The sequence below is a fragment of the Oncorhynchus clarkii genome, chromosome 28 (assembly GCF_045791955.1).
Source record: "Oncorhynchus clarkii lewisi isolate Uvic-CL-2024 chromosome 28, UVic_Ocla_1.0, whole genome shotgun sequence".
Lineage (NCBI taxonomy): Eukaryota > Metazoa > Chordata > Actinopteri > Salmoniformes > Salmonidae > Oncorhynchus > Oncorhynchus clarkii.
Genome location: NC_092174.1, coordinates 40,495,652 through 40,518,007, shown reverse-complemented (window position 1 = coordinate 40,518,007; position 22,356 = coordinate 40,495,652). Strand labels below are relative to the sequence as shown.

General features: G+C 43.1%; 1 protein-coding gene across 1 annotated transcript in view; it reads left to right on the top strand.

Annotated features, from left to right (window-relative positions):
• Positions 1 to 22,356, top strand: part of LOC139387250 (solute carrier family 1 member 7a) — an 80,440-nt gene that overhangs the window by 55,125 nt on the left and 2,959 nt on the right. Inside the window, exons 3-8 of the mRNA XM_071133360.1 lie at positions 8,034 to 8,249; positions 11,070 to 11,112; positions 11,847 to 12,081; positions 12,581 to 12,680; positions 12,898 to 13,131; positions 17,592 to 17,786. Of these exons, the coding sequence (XP_070989461.1) occupies positions 8,034 to 8,249; positions 11,070 to 11,112; positions 11,847 to 12,081; positions 12,581 to 12,680; positions 12,898 to 13,131; positions 17,592 to 17,786 (1,023 nt within the window). The remainder of the gene's footprint in view (positions 1 to 8,033; positions 8,250 to 11,069; positions 11,113 to 11,846; positions 12,082 to 12,580; positions 12,681 to 12,897; positions 13,132 to 17,591; positions 17,787 to 22,356) is intronic.

The following is a 22,356-nucleotide window of genomic DNA, read 5'->3' as shown; positions in this document are numbered from 1 at the left end:
CTACCACACTATCTATCACACTATCTATCACACTATCTACCACACTATCTATCACAATGACTCACACACTATCTGTCACACTATCTATCACACTATCTATCACACTATCTATCACACTATCTATCACACTGTCTACCACACTATCTATCACACTATCTACCACACTATCTATCACACTATCTACCACACTATCTACCACACTATCTATCACACTATCTATCACACTATCTACCACACTATCTACCACACTATCTATCACACTATCTATCACACTATCTACCACACTATCTACCACACTATCTACCACACTATCTATCACACTATCTATCACACTATCTAGCACACTATCTAGCCCACTATCTAGCACACTATCTAGCACACTATCTACCACACTATCTATCACACTATCTACCACAATGACTCTCACACTATCTATCACATTATCTACCACACTATCTATGACAAATACTATCATACTATCTACCACACTATCTACCACATTATCTACCACACTATCTACCACACTATCTATCACACTATCTACCACACTATCTATCACACTATCTACCACACTATCTACCACACTATATATCACACTATCTATCACACTATATACCACACTATCTACCACACTATATATCACACTATCTATCACACTATCTACCACACTATCTACCACACTATCTATGACAAATACTCTCACACTATCTACCACAATGACTCTCACACTATCTATGCCAAATACTCTCACACTATCTACCACAATGACTCTCACACTATCTATCACATTATCTACCACACTATCTATGCCAAATACTCTCACACTATCTACCACAATGACTCTCACACTATCTATCACATTATCTACCACACTATCTTCACACTATCTACCACACTATCTTCACACTATCTACCACACTATCTACCACACTATCTATCACACTATCTACCACACTATCTATCACACTATCTATCACACTATCTAGCACACTATCTAGCCCACTATATAGAACACTATCTACCACACTATCTACCACACTATCTATCACACTATCTACCACAATGACTCTCACACTATCTATCACATTATCTACCACACTATCTATGACAAATACTCTCATACTATCTACCACACTATCTACCACACTATCTACCACACTATATATCACACTATCTATGACAAATACTCTCACACTATCTACCACACTATCTATCACACTATCTACCACACTATCTACCACACTATCTAACACACTATATATCACACTATCTATCACACTATCTACCACACTATCTATGACAAATACTCTCACACTATCTACCACAATGACTCTCACACTATCTATCACATTATCTACCACACTATCTTCACACTATCTACCACATTATCTTCACACTATCTACCACACTATCTATCACACTATCTACCATACTATCTACCACACTATCTACCACACTATATATCACACTATCTACCACATTATCTACCACACTATATACCACACTATCTACCACACTATCTATCACAATATCTACCACACTATCTACCACACTATCTACCACACTATCTACCACACTATCTACCACACTATCTATCACACTATATATCACACTATCCATCACACTATCTACCACACTATCTATCACACTATCTACCACACTATCTATCACACTATATACCACACTATCAACCACACTATATATCACAATGACTCTCACACTATCTATCACACGATCTATCACACTATCTATCACAGTGACTCTCACACTATCTACCACCCTATCTACCACACTATCTATCACACTATCTACCACACTATCTATCACACTATCTACCACACTATCTATCACAATGACTCTCACACTATCTACCACACTATCTACCACACTATCTACCACACTATCCACCACACTATCTATCACACTATCCAGCACACTATCTACCACACTATCTACCACACTATCTATCACACTATCTACCACACTATCTACCACACTATCTATCACAATGACTCACACACTATCTACCACACTATCTACCACAATATCTACCACACTATCTATCACAATGACTCTCACACTATCTACCACACTATCTATCACACTATCTATCACACTATCTACCACACTATCTATCACAATGACTCACACACTATCTATCACACTATCTATCACACTGTCTACCACACTATCTATCACACTATCTACCACACTATCTATCACACTATCTACCACACTATCTACCACACTATCTATCACACTATCTATCACACTATCTACCACACTATCTATCACACGATCTACCACACTATCTATCACAATGACTCACACACTATCTATCACACTATCTATCACACTATCTACCACACTATCTATCACACTATCTACCACACTATCTATCACAATGACTCACACACTATCTATCACACTATCTATCACACTGTCTACCACACTATCTATCACACTATCTACCACACTATCTATCACACTATCTACCACACTATCTACCACACTATCTATCACACTATCTATCACACTATCTACCACACTATCTATCACACTATCTACCACACTATCTACCACACTGTCTACCACACTATCTATCACACTATATATCACACTATCTACCACACTATCTAGCCCACTATCTAGCACACTATATAGCACACTATCTACCACACTATCTGTCACACTATCTACCACAATGACTCTCACACTATCTATCACATTATCTACCACACTATCTATGACAAATACTCTCATACTATCTACCACACTATCTACCACATTATCTACCACACTATCTACCACACTATCTATCACACTATCTACCACACTATCTATCACACTATCTACCACACTATCTACCACACTATCTATCACACTATCTATGACAAATACTCTCACACTATCTACCACACTATCTACCACACTATATACCACACTATCTACCACACTATATATCACACTATCTATCACACTATCTACCACACTATCTATGACAAATACTCTCACACTATCTACCACAATGACTCTCACACTATCTATCACATGATCTACCACACTATCTATGCCAAATACTCTCACACTATCTACCACAATGACTCTCACACTATCTATCACATTATCTACCACACTATCTTCACACTATCTACCACACTATCTTCACACTATCTACCACACAATCTACCACACTATCTATCACACTATCTACCACACTATCTATCACACTATCTATCACACTATCTAGCACACTATCTAGCCCACTATATAGAACACTATCTACCACACTATCTACCACACTATCTATCACACTATCTACCACAATGACTCTCACACTATCTATCACATTATCTACCACACTATCTATGACAAATACTCTCATACTATCTACCACACTATCTACCACACTATCTACCACACTATCTATCACACTATCTACCACACTATCTATCACACTATCTACTACACTATCTACCACACTATATATCACACTCTCTATCACACGATCTATCACACTATCTATCACAGTGACTCTCACACTATCTACCACCCTATCTACCACACTATCTATCACACTATCTACCACACTATCTATCACACTATCTACCACACTATCTACCACAATATCTACCACACTATCTATCACAATGACTCTCACACTATCTACCACACTATCTATCACACTATCTATCACACTATCTACCACACTATCACAATGACTCACACACTATCTGTCACACTATCTATCACACTATCTATCACACTATCTACCACACTATCTACCACACTATCTATCACACTATCTATCACACTATCTACCACACTATCTATCACACTATCTACCACACTATCTATCACAATGACTCACACACTATCTATCACACTATCTATCACACTATCTACCACACTATCTATCACACTATCTATCACACTATCTACCACACTATCTATCACAATGACTCACACACTATCTATCACACTATCTATCACACTGTCTACCACACTATCTATCACACTATCTACCACACTATCTATCACACTATCTACCACACTATCTACCACACTATCTATCACACTATCTATCACACTATCTACCACACTATCTACCACACTATCTATCACACTATCTATCACACTATCTACCACACTATCTACCACACTATCTACCACACTATCTATCACACTATCTATCACACTATCTAGCACACTATCTAGCCCACTATCTAGCACACTATCTAGCACACTATCTACCACACTATCTATCACACTATCTACCACAATGACTCTCACACTATCTATCACATTATCTACCACACTATCTATGACAAATACTATCATACTATCTACCACACTATCTACCACATTATCTACCACACTATCTACCACACTATCTATCACACTATCTACCACACTATCTATCACACTATCTACCACACTATCTACCACACTATATATCACACTATCTATCACACTATATACCACACTATCTACCACACTATATATCACACTATCTATCACACTATCTACCACACTATCTACCACACTATCTATGACAAATACTCTCACACTATCTACCACAAATACTCTCACACTATCTACCACAATGACTCTCACACTATCTATCACATTATCTACCACACTATCTTCACACTATCTACCACACTATCTTCACACTATCTACCACACTATCTACCACACTATCTATCACACTATCTACCACACTATCTATCACACTATCTATCACACTATCTAGCACACTATCTAGCCCACTATATAGAACACTATCTACCACACTATCTACCACACTATCTATCACACTATCTACCACAATGACTCTCACACTATCTATCACATTATCTACCACACTATCTATGACAAATACTCTCATACTATCTACCACACTATCTACCACACTATCTACCACACTATCTATCACACTATCTACCACACTATATATCACACTATCTATGACAAATACTCTCACACTATCTACCACACTATCTATCACACTATCTACCACATTATCTACCACACTATCTAACACACTATATATCACACTATCTATCACACTATCTACCACACTATCTATGACAAATACTCTCACACTATCTACCACAATGACTCTCACACTATCTATCACATTATCTACCACACTATCTTCACACTATCTACCACATTATCTTCACACTATCTACCACACTATATACCACCCTATCTATCACACTATCTACCACACTATCTAACACACTATCTATCACACTATCTACCACACTATCTATCACACTATCTATCACACTATCTACCACACTATCTACCACACTATCTATCACACTATCTATCACACTATCTAGCACACTATCTAGCCCACTATCTAGCACACTATCTAGCACACTATCTACCACACTATCATCACACTATCTACCACAATGACTCTCACACTATCTATCACATTATCTACCACACTATCTATGACAAATACTCTCATACTATCTACCACACTATCTACCACACTATCTACCACACTATATATCACACTATCTACCACACTATCTACCACACTATCTATCACACTATCTATGACAAATACTCTCACACTATCTACCACACTATCTATCACACTATCTACCACACTATCTACCACACTATATATCACACTATCTATCACACTATCTACCACACTATCTACCACACTATCTATGACAAATACTCTCACACTATCTACCACAATGACTCTCACACTATCTATCACATTATCTACCACACTATCTATGACAAATACTCTCACACTATCTACCACAATGACACTCACACTATCTATCACATTATCTACCACACTATCTATGACAAATACTCTCACATTATCTACCACACTATCTATCACACTATCTACCACAATGACTCTCACACTATCTACCACACTATCTACCACACTATCTACCACACTATCTATCACACTATCTACCACCCTATCTACCACCCTATCTACCACCCTATCTACCACACTATCTACCACACTATCTACCACACTATCTACCGCCATATCTACCACACTATCTACCACCCTATCTACCACACTATCTACCACACTATCTACCACCCTATCTACCACACTACCCACCACCCTATCTACCACACTATCTACCACACTATCTACCACCCTATCTACCACCATATCTACCACCCTATCTACCACACTATCTACCACACTATCTACCACCCTATCTACCACACTATCTATCACACTATCTACCACACTATCTACCACACTATCTACCACACTATCTACTACACCATCTACCCCCCTATCTACCACACTATCTACCACCCTATCTACCACACTATCTACCACCCTATCTACCACACTATCTACCACACTATCTACCACCCTATCTACCACAATATCTACCACACTATATACTACACTATCTACCACCCTATCTACCACCCTATCTACCACCCTATCTACCACACTATCTACCACACTATCTACCACACTATCTACCACACTATCTACCACCCTATCTACCACACTATCTACCACACTATCTACCACACTATCTACCACCCTATCTCCTGAGAGCAGCAGACCTGGATTTAAATCATTTCAAATACTGTATCTGTGCTTGATTGAGCTTGTCTGTCCTACTGGACCAATAGAATAGTGTCAGAACTGCACACCCAGACAGGCTACAGCAAACTCTCAAAAATATTTGAAAGACTTGAAATAGTATTTAAAACCAGGACTGGAAAGCAAGTACAGAATCTCAGGTATTCAATATTACATGAATAGTTATTACCAAGTTGAGTTCCTTGGTGGGATGGAAGTTGCTGTAATGTTGGACATTATGTCCTCAAGGGTTTTACGCTTTGCTTTGAGTGGTGTATCTCTTGACTTATTTCTCTCTCTTACATGTTCATTTCACATATCAATTTTTATCGGTTTCTGTGTATATTTGATGTGTGTGCCAATTACATTGTCCCGGGAAAGTTAGTGGGCAGAAATGTATGCTCATAACTGACACCAAGCTTTTTCTAAAATCCCCAATGGCTGAAGCTCTCTAAGAAGCTTTCAAATTAAACATGACTTACAAAGTGCATTTAACATGAATGTCGCTGTGCACTATACAGAAGAGAACAGCATGTAGCTAAACATTTCACCAACCTTTACCACTGACCCATTCTGTTTCCACCCATCTCTCTCTCTTTCCTGACCCATTCTGTTTCTACCCATCTCTCTCTCTTTCCAGACCCATTCTGTTTCCACCCATCTCTCTCTCTTTTCTGACCCATTCTGTTTGGACCCATCTCTCTCTCTTTCCTGACCCATTCTGTTTGGACCCATCTCTCTCTCTTTCCTGACCCATTCTGTTTGGACCCATCTCTCTCTCTTTCCTGACCCATTCTGTTTCTACCCATCTCTCTCTCTTTCCAGACCCATTCTGTTTCCACCCATCTCTCTCTCTTTTCTGACCCATTCTGTTTGGACCCATCTCTCTCTCTTTCCTGACCCATTCTGTTTGGACCCATCTCGCTCTCTTTCCTGACCCATTCTGTTTGGACCCATCTCTCTCTCTTTCCTGACCCATTCTGTTTCCACCCATCTCTCTCTCTTTCCTGACCCATTCTGTTTCGACCCATCTCTCTCTCTTTCCTGACCCATTCTGTTTCGACCCATCTCTCTCTCTTTCCTGACCCATTCTGTTTGGACCCATCTCTCTCTCTTTCCTGACCCATTCTGTTTCTACCCATCTCTCTCTCTTTCCTGACCCATTCTGTTTGGACCCATCTCTCTCTCTTTCCTGATCCATTCTGTTTGGACCCATCTCTCTCTCTTTCCTGACCCATTCTGTTTCGACCCATCTCTCTCTCTTTCCTGACCCATTCTGTTTCCACCCATCTCTCTCTCTTTCGGCTCGCTGTCTACGGTTTTATTATGATTGTTATTCTTATTGTTTATTATTGATTATCTTATTCTCTCTGGGATTACCAGTCCGGCTCCTTCCTCCTAACCGTTCTGTTCTTCTCTCAAGTTTGATGTCGGGGCTGGCAGCTCTGGACGCCAAGTGTTCCAGCCGCCTCGGCATCATGACCGTCTCCTACTACCTGTGGACCACCTTCGTTGCGGTGGTGGTGGGCATCCTCATGGTTACCATCATCCATCCAGGTGGCGCCGCCCAGAAGGAGGACAACGAGGACAGCGGCAAGCCAATCATGAGCTCCGCTGATGCCCTGCTTGATCTGATTCGGTAAGAGACAGATAATTAAATTGACCTTTGACCTTTGTTGTTGTGTCCAATGTAATTGGATTGTTTTAATGTCAGCCTACATTGAAGGTTCAAGGGTTTTTCTTATTCACGTTTACAATAAACACATTTGTTTCCTCAGTACATATTGAAACAGGAATATGACTTTATCTCTTTTTCTTCAAGCCTCTGTACTCTACGACTGTTGACATTTCAATGGCTTTGCCGCTCAATCAATCTAGTAATTTTACATAGCACTTTTTTTTAATGAAAGCAACATTTTGTTTACAAGTGCCTTACACATTAACCTGGCTACTGCAGATTCATAAGACTCCCATCAAGAGACCTTTGTGTTTGAGGCAGGCTTTAGAAAAATATTTTTGGGGACAAGACTGTGTGTGTGTGTGTCTGCCTGCATGCATGTGAGATTGTAACAGGAAGCTAACGGGTCTTCCTGCACTTAGCTTCACCTCACATCTCTTAACAACAACAACCCTCATAATAACCATTGTGCTTTCCAAATTGCACTCTATAGTGCACTATGGGCCCTGGTCAAGAGTAGTGCACTATAAAGGGAATAGGGTGTCATTTGGGATGTTGTCTATGTAGCAAATAACCATGGCCCTCAATATACCCTAATGCTTTATTAAAAGGGTATTTCTTGGTTGCTCTGCCATGGAGGGGCGGAGGGACGGAGGGATGGAGGGACGGAGGGACGGAGGGACGGAGGGATGGAGGGATGGAGGGACGGAGGGGTGGAAGGGTGGTGGGGTGGAGGGCATGAGGATGGGGATGGAGGGGTGGAGGGGATGGGAATGGAGGGGTGGAGGGGATGGGAATGGAGGGGTGGAGGGGATGGGGATGGAGGGGTGGAGGGGATGGAGGGGTGGAGGGGGTGGGGATGGAGGGGTGGAGGGGTGGAGGGGATGGGGATGGAGGGGTGGAGGGGTGGAGGGGATGGGGGTGGAGGGGATGGAGGGGTGGAGGGGACGGGGATGGAGGGGTGGAGGGGATGGGAATGGAGGGATGGGGTGGAGGGGTGGAGGGGTGGAGGGGATGGGGATGGAGGGGTGGAGGGGATGGGGATGGAGGGGTGGAGGGGTGGAGGGGTGGAGGGGATGGGGATGGAGGGGTGGAGGGGATGGGAATGGAGGGATGGGGTGGAGGGGTAGAGGGGTGGAGGGGATGGGGATGGAGGGGTGGAGGGGTGGAGGGGATGGGGATGGAGGGGTGGAGGGGTGGAGGGGATGGGGATGGAGGGTGGAGGGGATGGGGGTGGAGGTGATGGGGATGGAGGGGTGGAGGGGTGGAGGGGATGGGGATGGAGGGGTGGAGGGGATGGGGGTGGAGGGGTGGAGGGGATGGGGGTGGAGGGGTGGAGGGGATGGGGATGGAGGGGTGGAGGGGATGGGTATGGAGGGGTGGAGGGGATGGAAGGGTGGAGGGGTGGAAGGGGTGGAGGAAATGGGGATGGAGGGGATGGGGATGGAGGTTTTGGCCTTTCTAGGGAGTTTTTCCTAGCCACCGTGCTTCTACACCTGCATTGCTTGCTGTTTGGGGTTTTAGGCTGGGTTTCTGTACAGCACTTTGAGATATCAGATGATGTACGAAGGGCTATATAAATACATTTGATTTGATTTGATATGAGGCCAGACTGAGGGATCCTGTCTGTCTGTCTGTCTGTCTGTCTGTCTGTCTGTCTGTCTGTCTGTCTGTTATCTACCTAGACAGGGTAATATGGTACATGAGGCCAGACTGAGGGATCACGTCTGTCTGTCAGGATGAACCCTAAGACTCTTTTAGAGACTTCCTTCCCTCACCTATCCTGCCACTTGATGTGTGTGTACTGTGTGTGTGTGTGTGTGTGTGTGTGTGTGTGTGTGTGTGTGTGTGTGTGTGTGTGTGTGTGTGTGTGTGTGTGTGTGTGTGTGTGTGTGTGTGTGTGTGTATGTGTGTGTGTGTGTGTGTGTGTGTGTGTGTGTGTGCGTGCGTGCGCGCGTGCGTTTGTCTCTGTGTGTGTGATCAGTGTGTGTGTGTGTGTGTGTGTGTGTATATGTGTGTGTGTGTGTGTGTGTGTGTGTGTGTGTGTGTGTGTGTGTGTGTTTAATATGGTGTGTATGAAAGTGTGTGATGTAATTAGGTTTAATTAGTGACATTGAGGTCAGGGTTTAGTTCTGATCCCAAGCAGATAAGACCCTTTTAAAACAGCAACTAAGATTCCTGATGGAACTATCAGATAAGACCCTTTTAAAACAGCAACTAAGATTCCTGTTGGAACTAGCAGATAAGACCCTTTTAAAACAGCAACTAAGATTCCTGTTGGAACTAGCAGATAAGACCCTTTTAAAACAGCAACTAAGATTCCTGTTAGAACTATCGGTTAAGACTCGTGGCGTGGGACTGCTGGGCCGATACGGTTGGCTAGCTCTTTTTCCCCACCTGTCGGAAGGGGTGACTTTACGTGGCCGCCCGCTTGTTCCTCCCTCCCTCCCTTACTCTTCTCCTCTCATCTTCCAAAGCGACTGAGTACCATATGTCAGACAGTCCTGGCCAATGAGAGCCTAGCGTGGCTAGAGTGGCTTAACCAATGAGGCCCTAGAATGGCTAGAGAGCACAACATTGGCTCTGATTAGATAAAATTAGTATTTGGGTGGCTGGCTGCACAGAACCTGTATGAGACCCTGTCCATTGCCTGAGGTGTAATCAGAGAGGCATTGTCTAGTCTGATACAGTAACTGTGAATCATGCTTTTTAAGTTCATTTCTGAAACCTGTCAGCCGGCTCTAGAGTTTATTAACACTTTCCTATATTCTTCCCTTCCAGCAACATGTTTCCAGCCAACTTGGTCCAGGCAACTTTCCAACAGGTGAGCAGTAGGACATTATCATGTAAAATGGAAATGTTTCAGTTTCTGAAGAGTTTACGGAGGAGTGGTAAAGCACACCATGTTTATAATAGAAGGATAAGAATGAGATAATGAGATAATTTTAATCGAAGTCTGTGGATGTTTGACAAACCAGTCACCAAACATTTGGCTGACAGTTAGTGACAGGAATTAATTCAATTCAGATTCTTTAACAAATACCAACTCTCTGTTTCACACCTGCACCATCACCATGCATAGCTTGTATATCTATACGTGACATGTTAGAGTGATATTAATGTATATACTGTACATACACCGAGTATACAAAACATTATGAACACCTGCTCTTTCCATGACATACAGCTCAGCAGCGTTGCAGTTCTTCACGCAAAGCGGTGCGCCTGGTACCTACTACCATATTACTACCATACTACTAACATACTACTACCATACTACTACCATACTACTACCATACCCTGTTCTAAGGCATCTTTGGTCTTGCACGTTCACCCTCTGAATGGCACACATACGCAATCCATGTCTCAACTGTCTCAAGGCTTAAAAATCCTTATTGAACCTGTTTCCTCCCCTTCATCTACACTGATTTGAAGTGACATCAATAAGGGAGCACAGCTTTCACCTGGATTCACCTGGTCAGTCTATGTCACGGAAAGAGCAGGCGTTCTTAATATTTTGTCCACTCAGTACATAGTGTATGTCTCTGGTCTGTGCAGTACCGTACCAGGAGTATCCCCATCATGAAGACCCCTCCGCCCACGGTGACAGCTCCCCTGATGGAGAGCACCACCCGGAGGGTCTATATCTACGGTGTCCAGGACGACAACGGAACAGACGTCCAGAACTTCTCCCTGGACCTGACGCCCCCGCCAGACGTCCAGATGCGCACGCTGCCCGGGACCAGCGATGGTATGAACGTCCTGGGGATCGTCATCTTCTCCGCCACAATGGGTGAGTGACGTCACCACTGACCTCTAACCCTAACCCCCCCCCCCCCCCCAGACACCGTGTAGTGTCATTATGGATGAGTGACGTCACCACTGACCTCTAACCCTAACCCCCCCCAGACACCGTGTAGTGTCATTATGGATGAGTGACAGTTCCACGAACACAAGGACACACACACGGACACACACACGAACACACACACGGACACACACACGGACACACACACAAACGCACACACGGACACACACACGGACACACAGACGGACACACAGACGGACACACACACGGACACACAGACCCACAAAGGCCCACTATCTCGTAGTGTGATTCAGGTTGACAGTATAACCATCGTTCCTCCAGCCACAGCCTGAGTGACAGTTAACTTTTAATTTAGCCTTTTTTTTCTCTCCTCAATGTTGATCACAAACCTTTAGCAAATCAATCTGGCACATGGTGTCTCAGTCTAACACAATGTGTTGTTGTTGTTGTTGTTGTTGTCTAGGTATCATGCTGGGTAGAATGGGGCCTAATGGCAGCGCCCTGGTCAACTTCTGTCAGAGTTTAAACGAGGCTGTCCTGAAGATTGTCGCCATAGTGATCTGGTAAGAGTTGTAGCTTACGGGAGGAGCAACCCAAAGACATGTCCTCTCAATAACATCGTATTAGACAACATGCTGAGATAGTCATATGTGTCAACAAAATTATTATATTCTATAATTATATTCTACTGCAGCCAATCACCTGGGCCAGTCCAAGAACTAACCTGTCTCCCATGACCAGAACCAAAACAAAAAAAGTTACCTTCCTGGTCCACTGCAGGTACTTCCCGTTCGGCATCGTGTTCCTGGTGGCCGGTAAGATCCTAGAGATGGATGACCCGTCAGCCATGGGGAAGAAGCTGGGTTTCTATGCCATCACCGTGGTGATGGGCCTGATCCTCCATGGTCTCTTCATCCTCCCGGCCATGTACTTCTTCATCACCAAGAAGAGCCCCATCGTCTACATCAGGGGCATCTTGCAGGCCCTGCTCATCTCCCTGGCAACCTCCTCCAGGTAAACAACAACAACCCTACATCTAACTCTAACCCTACCTTAACCCTAACTCTAGCCTCAACTCTAACCTTAACACTAACCCTAACCCTAACACTAACCCTAACTCTAACTCTAACCCTAGCTCCAACCACAACCCTAACCCTAATTGTAGCTCCAGCCACAACCGTAACCCATTGTCTAGCCCAGTGGTTCCAACCTTTTTTTTAACTGTGGCTCACCTTGATGGGTTCAAACATTCTGTGACACATCTAAAATGTCCCAATTCATTTATTTAGTGGTAATGACCATCTTAGCTGATCCATAGTGCAAATCATCTATTTTCTGTGACAAAACATTTTTCCTGAATTAAATAGGATTTATTTAAACTATTTCCATTGTTCCAGACTCATTATGGTTTAGTTGTGTATTAAGAGCATCTCGCAAATATCGGATAGAAGGACAAACATATAGGCCTAGCTAAGGTAAAACACAGTGTCTTCAGGAAGTATTCAGGCCCCTTGATTTTTTCCAGCCTTATTGTAAAATTGATTACATGGTGTGTGTGTGTCCCCCCTCATCAATCTACATACAATACCCCATAGTGACAAAGCAAAAATGTTTTTTTTTAGAAAATGTGGCTCATTTATACATTTAAAAAAAAAAATATGGAAATATCACATTTACATAAGCATTCAGAGCCTTTACTCAGTACTTCGCTGAAGCACCTTTGGCAGCGATTACAGCCTTGAGTCTTTTTGGGTATGACGCTACAAGCTTGACACACCTGTATTTTGGGAGTTTCTCCCATTCTTCTCTGCAGATCCTCTCAAGCTGTGTCAGGTTGGATGGGGAGCATTGCTGCACAGCTATTTTCAGGTCTCTCTAGAGATGTTATATCTATACTTTGACAATATAAGTAATTTAACTTGCCATGTCAATAAAGTATATTGAATTGAAGTGTTAGATCGGGTTCAAGTCCGGGCTCTGGCTGGGCCACTCAAGGACATTCAGAGACTTGTCCCGGAGCCACTCCGGCATTGTCTTGGCAGTGTGGTTAGGGTCGTTGTCCTTTTGGAAGGTGAACCTTCAACTCAGTCTGAGGTCCTGAGTGCTCTGGAGCAGGTTTTCAGCAAGGATTACTCTATACTTTGATCTGTTCATCTTCGCCTCGATCCTGACTAGTCTCCCTGTCCCTGCCGCAGTAAATCATCCCTACAGCATGATGCTGCCACCACCATGCTTCTCCGTAGGGTTGGTGCCAGGTTTCCTCCTGACGCGAAGCTTGGCATTCAAGCAAAAGAGTTCAATCTTGGTTTCATCAGACCAGAGAATCTTGTTTCTCATGGTCAGAGAGTCATTAGGTGCCTTATGGCAAACTCCAAGCGGGCTGTCATGTGCCTTTTACTGAGGAGTGGCTTCCGTCTGACCACTCTAGCATAAAGGCCTGATTGGTGGAGTGATGCAGAGATGGTTGTCCTTCTGGAAGGTTCTCCTATCTCCACAGAGGAACCTCTAGATCTCTGTCAGAGAACCATTGGGTTCTTGGTCACCTCCATGACCAAGGCCCTTTACACTGATTGCTCAGTTTGACCGGGCAGCCAGCTCTAGGAAGAGTCTTGGTGGTTCCAAACATATTCCATTTAAGAATGATGAAGGCCGCTGTGTTTTTGAGGACCTTCAATGCTGCAGATTTTTTTTAATACCCTTCCCCAGATCTGTGCCTCGGGATGTTCCCCAATTGTGGAAGGAGGGCCCGTGTGAAAAGGTTTGTGAACCCCTGCTGTAGCGTAGCCATGTTAGAGAGGAATGTTTTCACTAGCCAGGTCGTGTGCGTAAACTTAGCCTATGTGCTGTTGTCAGCTCTATCCACAGGAGGCTGCTGAACGAGGAACGGCTCATAACAATGGCCAGAACGGAGCAAATGAAATGGCATCAACCGCATGGAAACCATGGAAACCAGGTGTTTCATGTATTTGATACCATTCTACTTATTCCACTCCAGCCATTTCCACAAGCCCATTCTCCCCCAATTAAGGTGCCACCAACCTCCTGTGACTCTATCGTTCAGCATCGTCTATCCTTCAATGATAGAAGATTTGGCTAAAGAAAGCACATGTATAATGAGACCAGCAGGCTATGTTTTTTAAACTTTAGTTTATTATTATTTTGGATATATTTTTGGCAAATACTTTCTTACTTACTTTTTAAAAAATTCTGCAGTATTGGTTAAGGGCTAGAAAGTAAGCATTTCACAGTTAGGTCTACTGTACACCTGTTGTGTACAGTAGACGTGTATTCGGCTAGACGTGTATTCGGCTCATGTGACTTCCACCTCTCCTCCGCTTTCACCTCTCCTTCCTCTTCCACATCTCCATCTTATTCCACCTCTCCTTCTTCTTCCACCTCTCCTTCTTCTTCCACCTCTCCTTCTTCTTCCACCTCTCCTTCCTCTTCCACATCTCCTTCTTCTTCCACCTCTCCTTCTTCTTCCACCTCTCCTTCCTCTTCCACCTCTTGTTCCTCTTCCACCTCTCCTTCCTCTTCCACCTCTCCTTCTTCTCGTTCCTCTTCCACCTCTCATTCCTCTTCCACCTCTCCTTCCTCTTCCACCTCTCCTTCCTCTTCCACCTCTCCTTCCTCTTCCACCTCTCCTTCTTCTTCCACCTCTCCTTCTTCTTCCACCTCTCCCTTCTCTTCCACCTCTCCTTCCTCCTCTCCTTCCTCTTCCACCTCTCCTTCCTATTCCACCTCTCTTTCTTCTTCCACCTCTCCTTCCTCTTCCATCTCTAGTCGATGGTAAACATATTGGGACATATCCCCAATGTCTCCCTCTGATAGTGTGTAATGGCTCATATGAAGTGATATTGCCTCTTCATTAGTCTCTGCTCCTCAGTTCCTCAGCTCCTCAGCTCTGATAGTGTGTGTGTATATATATATATATATATATATATATATATATATATATAGGTATATATATATATATACAGGTATATATATATAGTATTTAACCTTTATTTAACTAGTCAAGTCAGTTAAGAACAAATTCTTGTTAACAATGACGACCTACCCCCGGCGACGCTGGGCCAATTGTGTAATTGGGTACCCTATGGTACTCCCAATTACAGCCAGAAGGGATACAGCCTGGATTCAGAACCAGGTACTGTAGTGACGCCTCTAGCACTGAGATGCAATGCCTTAGACTGCTGCGCCACTCGGGAGTACATGGAGTAATGGAGTGATATTACCTCTTCATTAGTCTCTGCTCCTCAGCTCCCCGGCTGTTGCACAGACAAATTTAGTTTCACCAGACGGGACTGTGTCAGAGTAGACTTGGGTTTCTGTCTCGCGTATTAGGACATAATTGAGAATGATCGAGTATCTACAGTCAGGATGTCCTTAATCAGTGAAATATATTTTTTAAAGCCGTTTTTACATCAGCAGTTGTCACAAAGTGGTTTACAGAGCCTCCCACAGAAGTGCTGTTTCTGTGTCTTTTAGTTCCTCGACTAGCCAAAATGAAACGTTGACAGCGGGACTGGTGTGAATATAATGACAATGATGTATCTTTCAATTAATCTCTCTGTTGTTGTCTGAATCGTTGTCATTGAAATAATAAATAAGAGTTGAATTTGGTTGAATTCAAATGAAAAAAATATGATCTTGAATCACTAGCCCCCCGACTGACTGCACCTCTCTTGTCATTATTACTCATTAAAGCTTGAATCCTTAATTTAAAATATAACAAAGCACCTCCCCGCCCCTGTTACCGATAAAAAGCTGAGCAACGGGCTGGAGAAATATAACCATTCTCAAACTCAGACAGCACAATGGATGCAGGGACTGACCATCCATGACATCAACATTATAGTTTTCACCATGTTTTGAGGCTATACAGTGCTAGTTTACATTTACGTTGTGTACAAACATTGGAGATAAACAAGCTTGCATTTTGGGGTTCTGATGGGCTACAACAGTTGAACTAAGCTCATTAGGCATTTCTATATTATATTCTTCAAGAATCAATGATTATATATCACTCATTTAAAAGTCAGAAAATGGATGTAGCAACTAAGGATTCTAGCTTCAAGGGAAGGCATTGATATCCTCATTACTATCCTCAGTCAAAACAGTGTTTACATTACCTTCAAAGTGTTACAGACTAAATTTCATTCAAATTTGGAGACTGAGTTTCAACTAGACAAACGCCTTGCTGTAAGATTTTTTTATAAACTTTTGTTCTCGTTCTTCTTCTTGCCTGAGTCTGTCAGTAAACACAGACTCCCTGTGGGGGGAATGCCATCTTTTGAGGTGTGAAATTATAACTTCAAGGAAAGTCATGAATAGAAATTGATGAACAGTTTTTCTTTTCACGTGATCTGCGTCACAAGGTGGTCCTCTGTTTGTACCCTTACCCAGCTCTGAAGTTTACTACTTACTGAGATAATAGAGTTGAGTGTTTAATCTAATCATTTACTCCCCAGCTCGGCCACGCTGCCCATCACTTTCAAGTGCCTCCTGGAGAACAACCACATCGACCGACGCATCATTCGCTTCGTGCTCCCCGTGGGCGCCACCATCAACATGGACGGGACAGCACTCTACGAGGCCGTGGCAGCCATCTTCATCGCCCAGGTCAACAACTACGAGCTAGACTTCGGCCAGATCATAACCATCAGGTATAACGCCTATTTAGCCTTTATATTAAAGCTATGTAGCCTATATAGCCTTTATATTAAAGCTATGTAGCTTATATAGCCTTTTTAGTACAGGTATGTAGCCTACATAGCCTTTATAATACAGGTATGTAGCCTACATAGCCTTCATAATACAGGTATGTAGCCTACATAGCCTTTATAATACAGGTACGTAGCCTACCTAGCCTTTACAATACAGGTATGTAGCCTACATAGCCTTTATAATACAGGTATGTAGCCTACATAGCCTTCATAATACAGGTATGTAGCCTACATAGCCTTCAAAATACAGGTATATAGCCTATATGGCCTTTATAATACAGGTATGTAGCCGACATAGCCTTTATAATACAGGTATGTCGCCTACCTAGCCTTTATAATACAGGTATGTAGCCTACATAGCCTTTTTAGTACAGGTATGTAGCCTACATAACCTTTATAATACAGGTATGTAGCCTACATAACCTTTATAATACAGGTATGTAGCCTACATAGCCTTTATAATACAGGTATGTAGCCTACATAGCCTTCAATAATACAGGTATGTAGCCTACATAGCCTTTATAATACAGGTATGTAGCCTACCTAGCCTTCATAATACAGGTATGTAGCCTACATAGCCTTCATAATACAGGTATGTAGCCTACATATCCTTCATAATACAGGTATATAGCCTACATAGCCTTTATAATACAGGTATGTAGCCTACATAGCCTTTATAATACAGGTATGTAGCCTACATAGCCTTTATAATACAGGTATGTAGCCTACATAGCCTTTATAATACAGGTATGTAGCCTACATAGCCTTCAATAATACAGGTATGTAGCCTACATAGCCTTTATAATACAGGTATGTAGCCTACCTAGCCTTTACAATACAGGTATGTAGCCTACATAGCCTTTATAGTGCAGGTATATAGCCTATATAGACTTTATAATATAGGTAGGTAGCCTACATAGCCTTTATAATACAGGTATGTAGCCTACCTAGCCTTTATAATACAGGTATTTAGCCTACATAGCCTTTTTAGTACAGGTATGTAGCCGCCTTTATAATACAGGTATGTAGCCTACATAGGCTTCATAATACAGGTATGTAGCCTACATAGCCTTTATAATACAGGTATGTAGCCTACATAGCCTTTATAATACAGGTATGTAGCCTACATCGCCTTCAATAATACAGGTATGTAGCCTACATAGCCTTCATAATACAGGTATGTAGCCTAACTAGCCTTTATAATACAGGTATGTAGCCTACATAGCCTTTTTAGTACAGGTATGTAGCCTACATAACCTTTATAATACAGGTATGTAGCCTACATAGCCTTTATAATACAGGTATGTCGCCTACCTAGCCTTTATAATACAGGTATGTAGCCTACATAGCCTTCAATAATACAGGTATGTAGCCTACATAACCTTTATAATACAGGTATGTAGCCTACATAGCCTTTATAATACAGGTATGTAGCCTACATAGCCTTTATAATACAGGTATGTAGCCTACATAGCCTTCAATAATACAGGTATGTAGCCTACATAGCCTTTATAATACAGGTATGTAGCCTACCTAGCCTTCATAATACAGGTATGTAGCCTACATAGCCTTCATAATACAGGTATGTAGCCTACATATCCTTCATAATACAGGTATATAGCCTACATAGCCTTTATAATACAGGTATGTAGCCTACATAGCCTTTATAATACAGGTATGTAGCCTACATAGCCTTTATAATACAGGTATGTAGCCTACATAGCCTTTATAATACAGGTATGTAGCATACATAGTCTTTAAAATACAGGCATGTAGCCTACATAGCCTTCATAATACAGGCATGTAGCCTACATAGCCTTCATAATACAGGCATGTAGCCTAACTAGCCTTTATAATACAGGTATGTAGCCTACATAGCCTTTATAATACAGGTATGTAGCCTACATAGCCTTCATAATACAGGTATGTAGCCTACATAGCCTTCATAATACAGGTATGTAGCCTACATAGACTTTATAATACAGGCATGTAGCCTACATAGTCTTAGAAGGTAAACAACTTACTTGAAAAAGGGGTTATAGTGTTTTATTAACTGAATTCAATCCAGAACTGTGTTTGCGCCGGACAGTAAAGCCGACATCTGCAGCATTAACTTAACTTCGCTCTCCACTGACGCGGTAACATTGCCTTTAAAAAGCTGCGTTAGCTACAAGCGCGACTGGATTTGAACCCCAGCTTTAGTATGAAAAGGGATGCACGGGGCACCACAATTACAAACTGACTTATTGAACACTGTAGAAAGAAGTCCTAATCAGAACACGTGGCATCAACAAACAGCCTGCCCACTGGGAAACAACTGGCTGAGTCAAAGGTTTTACCCCTCTGTGTGTTGAATCAATGTGGAAATCCGATTGGATTGGAGTCATCACCATAAGGGTATTTCATTTTTTCCCCATCGACTTTTAACCTAAATCCAATGACATGGTGACATTTGCTGTTGATTTCACGTTGAATTCACGATTAGTTGACAACTCAACCAACTGTAAATCAAAACTAGACTTTGAACTGACGTCTGTGCCCAGTGGGGGACTTCCTGGTCAGAAACCTGGAAGTGGTTGTAGTGAAAGCTCTAATTACTGAAATGGAAATGATTATCATATTGATTATTGATTGCTAAATCATCCGTTTATGTATATTCCCTGTGGAATTATTTTGAACAAAATAGAGCAAAGGTACAACACATCTGTAGCTTTGCGGTTTGTGAAGCACAGAAATTAATCTAGTGTTACAGTTTTGAGGATGAATGAATGAATATTATGAGATTATACTGAATCAAGCACGTAGATAAACGTAAATGTGACATGTGACTGTACTACGGCTTACCTCACAGTGATCTACCCCTGTAAACTAAATCCTTAAATCAGTGGCTATTACATAGCAGAGACCGTCAGACACACACACACACACACACACACACACACACACACACACACACACACACACACACACACACACACACACACACACACACACACACACACACACACACACACACACACACACACACACACACACGCTCCTCCCCCTGTAGACCTATGGTGTAAAATGGCCTTGCTCTCCCCTGATTTAATGACATGTTAAACTGTAATAACACTAAGCAGTCCTATCCTCCTCTACTCGTCACAGACTCCTGCTTTCCAAACGGCACCCTATTCCCTATAGAGTGCCCTACTTTTGAACAGGGCCCATAGGGCTTTGGTCAAAAGTAGTGCACTTTATGGAGAATAGGGTACCGTTTGGGACACGAGTCGACTTTGGCCAGGCAGGCAGTAATCTCCTGGCAGTAACACCCACATGACCTGTATAACTCAGCTCTCTTGTCACGACAGAATTATCAGGAGGGCTTTTAATATTCTTCTGTAGCGTCCTGCTCTATTCCCGTGATGTTTGGCTGTTTGGAACGATAGTCCATCTGTGACGTGCCCTCCCTAGAGACAGTGTCAGAGAGTGTGTTCCAAATGGCATTCTGTTCCCTTTAGAGTGAACATTCTGAACATTGCATTCTGGTCAAAAGTAGTGCTTTCTGGTGAAAAGTAGTGCACTCTTTAGGGAACAAGGTGCCATTCGATTATGCATGAATTTGACTGCGGTCATGACTCATGACCACCAGTGTGACGGTAATATGATCACCGTAACAGCCCATGTCAAATGTCAAACAGCCTGTGTATCTCTGTGTCCTTGTGGGGGGACGTACGGTGTCCTTGTGAGGGGGAGTACGGTGTCCTTGTGGGAGGACATACTGTGTCTTTGTGGGGGAAGGTACTGTGTCCTTGTGGGGGGACATACTGTGTCCTTGTGGGGGGAGGAACTGTGTCCTTGTGGGGGGACATACTGTGTCCTTGTGGGGGGACATACTGTGTCTTTGTGGGGGGAAGTACGGTGTCCTTGTGGGGGGACATACTGTGTCTTTGTGGGGGGAGGTACTGTGTCCTTGTGGGGGGACATACTGTGTCTTTGTGGGGGGAAGTACGGTGTCCTTGTGGGAGGACATACTGTGTCTTTGTGGGGGGAGGTACTGTGTCCTTGTGGGGGGACATACTGTGTCCTTGTGGGGGGAGGAACTGTGTCCTTGTGGGGGGATATACTGTGTCCTTGTGGGGGGACATACTGTGTCTTTGTGGGGGGAAGTACGGTGTCCTTGTGGGGGGACATACTGTGTCTTTGTGGGGGGAGGTACTGTGTCCTTGTGGGGGGACATACTGTGTCTTTGTGGGGGGAAGTACGGTGTCCTTGTGGGGGGAAGTACTGTGTCTTTGTGGGGGGAAGTACTGTGTCTTTGTGGGGGGAGGTACTGTGTCCTTGTGGGGGGACATACTGTGTCCTTGTGGGGGGAGGTACAGTGTCCTTGTGGGGGGAAGTACGGTGTCCTTGTGGGGGGACATACTGTGTCCTTGTGGGGGGAGGAACTGTGTCCTTGTGGGGGGAGGAACTGTGTCCTTGTGGGGGGGGGTACTGTGTCCTTGTGGGGGGAGGAACTGTGTCCTTGTGA